This window comes from Poromitra crassiceps, assembly GCF_964638095.1.
Source record: "Poromitra crassiceps genome assembly, chromosome: 4".
NCBI classification, from domain to species: Eukaryota; Metazoa; Chordata; class Actinopteri; order Beryciformes; family Melamphaidae; genus Poromitra; species Poromitra crassiceps.
Genome location: NC_139626.1, coordinates 55,220,453 through 55,227,952, shown reverse-complemented (window position 1 = coordinate 55,227,952; position 7,500 = coordinate 55,220,453). Strand labels below are relative to the sequence as shown.

Sequence of the window (7,500 nt, the reverse complement as noted above, 5' to 3'; positions counted from 1 at the left end):
TGCTCTATTCCCCTCATCATTACAACATCACTTCATTCTAATGTCTACTTCTCTATAGAACTACTACATCATGTCCTGCTCTATTCCCCTTATCATTACAACATCACTTCATTCTAATGTCTACTTCTCTATAGAACTACTACATCATGTCATGCTCTATTCCCCTTATCATTACAACATCACTTCATTCTAATGTCTACTTCTCTATAGAACTACTACATCATGTCATGCTCTATTCCCCTTATCATTACATCATCACTTCATTCTAATGTCTACTTCTCTATAGAACTACTACATCATGTCATGCTCTATTCCCCTTATCATTACAACATCACTTCATTCTAATGTCTACTTCTCTATAGAACTACTACATCATGTCATGCTCTATTCCCCTTATCATTACAACATCACTTCATTCTAATGTCTACTTCTCTATAGAACTACTACATCATGTCATGCTCTATTCCCCTTATCATTACAACATCACTTCATTCTAATGTCTACTTCTCTATAGAACTACTACATCATGTCATGCTCTATTCCCCTTATCATTACAACATCACTTCATTCTAATGTCTACTTCTCTATAGAACTACTAAATCATGTCATGCTCTATTCCCCTTATCATGACAACATCACTTCATTCTAATGTCTACTTCTCTATAGAACTACTACATCATGTCATGCTCTATTCCCCTTATCATGAGAACATCACTGACTTCTAATGTCTACTTCTCTATAGAACTACTACATCATGTCATGCTCTATTCCCCTTATCATGACAACATCACTTCATTCTAATGTCTACTTCTCTATAGAACTACTACATCATGTCATGCTCTATTCCCCTTATCATTACAACATCACTTCATTCTAATGTCTACTTCTCTATATAACTACTACATCATGTCATGCTCTATTCCCCTTATCATTACAACATCACTTCATTCTAATGTCTACTTCTCTATAGAACTACTACATCATGTCATGCTCTATTCCCCTTATCATTACAACATCACTTCATTCTAATGTCTACTTCTCTATAGAACTACTACATCATGTCATGCTCTATTCCCCTCATCATTACAACATCACTTCATTCTAATGTCTACTTCTCTATAGAACTACTACATCATGTCATGATCTATTCCCCTTAGCATTACAACATCACTTCATTCTAATGTCTACTTCTCTATAGAACTACTACATCATGTCATGCTCTATTCCCCTTATCATTACAACATCACTTCATTCTAATGTCTACTTCTCTATAGAACTACTACATCATGTCATACTCTATTCCCCTTATCATTACAACATCACTTCATTCTAATGTCTACTTCTCTATAGAACTACTACATCATGTCATGCTCTATTCCCCTTATCATTACAACATCACTTCATTCTAATGTCTACTTCTCTATAGAACTACTACATCATGTCATGCTCTATTCCCCTCATCATTACAACATCACTGACTTCTAATGTCTACTTCTCTATAGAACTACTACATCATGTCATGCTCTATTCCCCTCATCATTACAACATCACTGACTTCTAATGTCTACTTCTCTATAGAACTACTACATCATGTCATGCTCTATTCCCCTCATCATTACAACATCACTTCATTCTAATGTCTACTTCTCTATAGAACTACTACATCATGTCATGCTCTATTCCCCTCATCATTACAACATCACTTCATTCTAATATCTACTTCTCTATAGAACTACTACATCATGTCATGCTCTATTCCCCTCATCATTACAACATCACTTCATTCTAATGTCTACTTCTCTATAGAACTACTACATCATGTCATGCTCTATTCCCCTCATCATTACAACATCACTGACTTCTAATGTCTACTTCTCTATAGAACTACTACATCATGTCATGCTCTATTCCCCTCATCATTACAACATCACTTCATTCTAATGTCTACTTCTCTATAGAACTACTACATCATGTCCTGCTCTATTCCCCTTATCATTACAACATCACTGACTTCTAATGTCTACTTCTCTATAGAACTACTACATCATGTCATGCTCTATTCCCCTCATCATTACAACATCACTTCATTCTAATGTCTACTTCTCTATAGAACTACTACATCATGTCCTGCTCTATTCCCCTTATCATTACAACATCACTGACTTCTAATGTCTACTTCTCTATAGAACTACTACATCATGTCATGCTCTATTCCCCTTATCATTACAACATCACTTCATTCTAATGTCTACTTCTCTATAGAACTACTATATCATGTCATGCTCTATTCCCCTTATCATTACAACATCACTTCATTCTAATGTCTACTTCTCTATAGAACTACTACATCATGTCCTGCTCTATTCCCCTTATCATTACAACATCACTTCATTCTAATGTCTACTTCTCTATAGAACTACTACACCATGTCCTGCTCTATTCCCCTTATCATTACAACATCACTTCATTCTAATGTCTACTTCTCTATAGAACTACTACATCATGTCATGCTCTATTCCCCTCATCATTACAACATCACTTCATTCTAATGTCTACTTCTCTATAGAACTACTACATCATGTCATGCTCTATTCCCCTTATCATTACAACATCACTTCATTCTAATGTCTACTTCTCTATAGAACTACTACATCATGTCATGCTCTATTCCCCTCATCATTACAACATCACTTCATTCTAATGTCTACTTCTCTATAGAACTACTACATGATGTCATGCTCTATTCCCCTCATCATTACAACATCACTTCATTCTAATGTCTACTTCTCTATAGAACTACCACATCATGTCCTGCTCTATTCCCCTTATCATTACAACATCACTTCATTCTAATGTCTACTTCTCTATATAACTACTACATCATGTCATGCTCTATTCCCCTTATCATGAGAACATCACTGACTTCTAATGTCTACTTCTCTATAGAACTACTACATCATGTCCTGCTCTATTCCCCTTAGCATTACAACATCACTTCATTCTAATGTCTACTTCTCTATAGAACTACTACATCATGTCCTGCTCTATTCCCCTTAGCATTACAACATCACTTCATTCTAATGTCTACTTCTCTATAGAACTACTACATCATGTCCTGCTCTATTCCCCTTAGCATTACAACATCACTTCATTCTAATGTCTACTTCTCTATAGAACTACTACATCATGTCCTGCTCTATTCCCCTCATCATTACAACATCACTTCATTCCAATGTCTACTTCTCTATAGAACTACTACATCATGTCCTGCTCTATTCCCCTCATCATTACAACATCACTTCATTCTAATGTCTACTTCTCTATAGAACTACTACATCATGTCATGCTCTATTCCCCTCATCATTACAACATCACTTCATTCTAATGTCTACTTCTCTATATAACTACCACATCATGTCCTGCTCTATTCCCCTTATCATTACAACATCACTTCATTCTAATGTCTACTTCTCTATAGAACTACTACATCATGTCCTGCTCTATTCCCCTCATCATTACAACATCACTTCATTCTAATGTCTACTTCTCTATAGAACTACTACATCATGTCATGCTCTATTCCCCTCATCATTACAACATCACTTCATTCTAATGTCTACTTCTCTATAGAACTACTACATCATGTCATGCTCTATTCCCCTTATCATTACAACATCACTTCATTCTAATGTCTACTTCTCTATAGAACTACTACATCATGTCATGCTCTATTCCCCTTATCATTACAACATCACTTCATTCTAATGTCTACTTCTCTATATAACTACTACATCATGTCATGCTCTATTCCCCTCATCATTACAACATCACTTCATTCTAATGTCTACTTCTCTATAGAACTACTACATCATGTCATGCTCTATTCCCCTTATCATTACAACATCACTTCATTCTAATGTCTACTTCTCTATAGAACTACTACATCATGTCATGCTCTATTCCCCTCATCATTACAACATCACTTCATTCTAATGTCTACTTCTCTATAGAACTACTACATCATGTCCTGCTCTATTCCCCTTATCATGACAACATCACTTCATTCTAATGTCTACTTCTCTATAGAACTACTACATCATGTCCTGCTCTATTCCCCTCATCATTACAACATCACTTCATTCTAATGTCTACTTCTCTATAGAACTACTACATCATGTCATGCTCTATTCCCCTTATCATTACAACATCACTTCATTCTAATGTCTACTTCTCTATAGAACTACTACATCATGTCCTGCTCTATTCCCCTCAGCATGACAACATCACTTCATTCTAATGTCTACTTCTCTATAGAACTACTACATCATGTCATGATCTATTCCCTTTATCATTACAACATCACTTCATGCTTCTTTCCAGGAAACTTCCAAACACATTCACACTTTCTCTCTAGGAAATTATTAGGACACTGACGACCTCTGTGTGATGATGATGATGATGAGAGAGAGAGAGAGAGAGAGAGAGAGAGAGAGAGAGAGAGAGAGAGAGAGAGAGAGAGAGAGAGAGAGAGAGAGAGAGAGAGAGAGAGAGAGAGAGAGAGAGAGAGAGAGAGATCTACTAGAGTGAACCTGAGTGTGAGTGTGCGTGTGCGTGCGCGTGTGAAGGTTTGGTGTCTATTGACTTTTCTGCTCCATGTTCACATATCAGATCTCCAGGTGCAGGTGACCAGATCCCAGTTCTCTAACCAGGCAGAGCTGAAGTGTCACAGCAGCTGTCGTCTAGCTGGTCGTCTTTCCTACGTCTGGTACAAGAATGGACAGAAAATTAAGGAAGAAACTTCTTCTTCTTATCCAGGCAACTTTGGTCCTGAAGACAGCTATTCCTGTGCTGTAGAAGGACTTGAGGCATTCCCCTCTGCTTCAGTGTGTGAGTTTACTCCACAGTGTGTCACTAGTCGTGTTTCCATTACCCTCAGAAATGCGCAAAATCTAAACATCGCAATAGAAATTGGGTAATGGAAACACGTGAATTTCGAAAAACCTCCCAAATATCGCAAAAAGTTTTTTTGTGCTCTCGAGGGTTTTTTTCAGACGTGTCGATATAGCAGTTTATCGCAAAAGTGTAATGGAAACACATTTTCCGCATTTGCACGTCATGTGACCCATCTTCTCCTTTGAAAAGGAACGGAAAATTAAAAGAAAATTATGGAGAAAGGGTTTGATAAGCCGTGGCAAAACCTCCGCAGCAAGTGGAAAAATTTGAAGCAACGCTACCTAGCAGAAAGACGAGTGTTGTGCAAAAGCGGAGCTGGTGAAAATAGATAATGTTTAATGGCAGAAATTGGTCCATGGTGACAGCAGGCTGCCTGTGCGTGCATTTGGCACAGCGGCGAGATGAGGGGATGAAAAGCACACACCGGTGCGGTGCTGTTGACTGAAGTGAATACAGTGACTGTGAGTAATACATTACACACTCCATCTCTAAATCGGACCAGTTGTATTAGGCTACCTTTTTTCCTCTGCCTGTCGCGCTCACTGCATTCACCGCAGCCAGCAACATGCCACTAATTTTCTTTTGAATTGATAATCAGGCTCGTTTATATGCGTTGTAACTTCATGTTGTGATTTGCATTGACCATTGGTTGGATTTGAGCATGCAGGGGACGGGATATGGGGCAGATCCCCGTGCGTAATCACTGTGGCAGCTGCTGGTAACGGAGAATTGCGTTCAGGTGTGTGCGCCGTCAGACCAAACTCAACTTCAATGGAAACGCCTACAAGTCGCAATTGTACTTTGTCGAAGTTGTAGAAATATCGCAATTATTTTGCGAAAAACTGTAATGGAAACACAGCTACTGACATAACGCCACCTGGTGGAGCCAGATAAAATACATGATAAAACACAGCTTAATCTTAAAGTTTATTTATGTTAATATAATTTCTTCCAGATGGTCCCAGGAACACCTCAGCGTCGGTGAGTCCCTCTGGTGAAGCAGTGGAGGGCAGTTCAGTGACTCTGAGCTGCAGCAGTGATGCCAACCCAGCAGCTACTTACAGCTGGTACAAGGAGAATGGAGATCCAGAGCAGAAAGCTTTGAAATCAGGACCACAGCTTGACCTGGTTTCCATCCAGTCCTCTGACTCTGGAGAGTATCACTGTGAAGCTGAGAATGAGCTGGGGACAAAGAGGTCTGCCTCCGTCTCTGTCAATGTGACATGTGAGTGAAACTAAAAGCAACAAACAAACAAACGAACAAACATCTTTAATATGTCAACTGTTTTGCTGAGCATGTTTTTTTCTTATCTGCCCTGCTTCACACTTCACTTCAGTGGGAGCTGCCAGTACAACCACAGTGTATGACTGTAGCAGTTGGAGATGAAGTGCCTTGCTCAGGGGCACAGTGACAGCAGATGTTGATGGATGGGAGAGCGAGATTAGCTGTAATTCAACCCATCAGACCTGTAGTCATAATCTCACTCCAAATGTTCAGATGTTGCCTCCTACATCTGTACTACTAATAGTTTAATGACAATATGTGTCATTGTTTAAAACAGTGGTTCTCAACCTTTTTGAGCCACGAATCTCAAAAAACGTTAAGCTGGGGTTTGCAACCCCCCCTCCCACCACTACTCAACCCAACGGCAGTGTGCACGCATTCACACACTGATTTCACTCACTGTCTGTCTTGTCTTGTTTGTGTCTCATTAAATCAGCTGTACACACTTCTATCCTTCTAGCCTAACTTCTATCTGTGTGGACATGTTGCAGCAGTGTTTGTATGCACAAAATGCCACAAAATGCCTTGTTATCAACTGTTATTGCTAACAAGGGCTAGCCTGGCTAGCGACTGGATCTGACCAAGAGTAGACTCGCAACAGTGAACTTCCCAGCTCCAGTTTTCTGCAAATGGAACTCTAACAAAACGGATGTGACGTCATTTAGCCTCCACATCCCAGTTATTTTGCGATAAAGGAACGCACCAATAGACTGTAGCTACCAGTGATGTGCGGTCAGGGTAGGCAAGGTAGGCAAGGCCTACCCTGTGATAATCCAATCAAAATGAACATTTTATTATTTTATTTATTTTATTATTAATTATCATTTTTTATTCTCTTATATACTTTTTCCTAAATATTCCATGTTTTTTTATGGTCCTGGTGTTATTTTTGCTCAAAATGTCTAAAATTAATTTTAAATCTCTTAAAATCTATTGTGTACATTACCTTTTATTGCTGTGCATTTCAAAGCAGTCGAACATTCATGTTCCTGGCTCTAACGACCTCTCCGGCCTCACAGAGGTACTGAGGGTAGGAGGGCACGAGGCCTTCATACAAGTCTGCGCATGCGTATTGCCTTCCTTGTGTATTTCAGATGGCACCAGGCAGAGCCAGGGTCTGCACGGTGGCTCTCTGCCGACCCTGCCTGGCATTGGTTGATTTCTGTGTGGGCTGACTGGGATTGGTTTATCTGTGTGTGGGCGGGTCAAAATGTGTCAGTCACTGGCTGCTGCCTGGCTAAGTTTGAATGCGGAAGCTAGCT

General features: G+C 39.2%; 1 protein-coding gene across 1 annotated transcript in view; it reads left to right on the top strand.

Annotated features, from left to right (window-relative positions):
• The window catches only part of LOC310775849 (sialoadhesin-like), a gene marked incomplete at both ends in the record, with an annotated part of 24,875 nt that overhangs the window by 12,643 nt on the left and 4,732 nt on the right, over positions 1-7,500 (top strand). The window contains 2 exons of the mRNA XM_083635976.1: positions 4,669-4,887; positions 5,909-6,178. Coding sequence (XP_083492102.1) covers positions 4,669-4,887; positions 5,909-6,178 — 489 coding nt within the window. The remainder of the gene's footprint in view (positions 1-4,668; positions 4,888-5,908; positions 6,179-7,500) is intronic.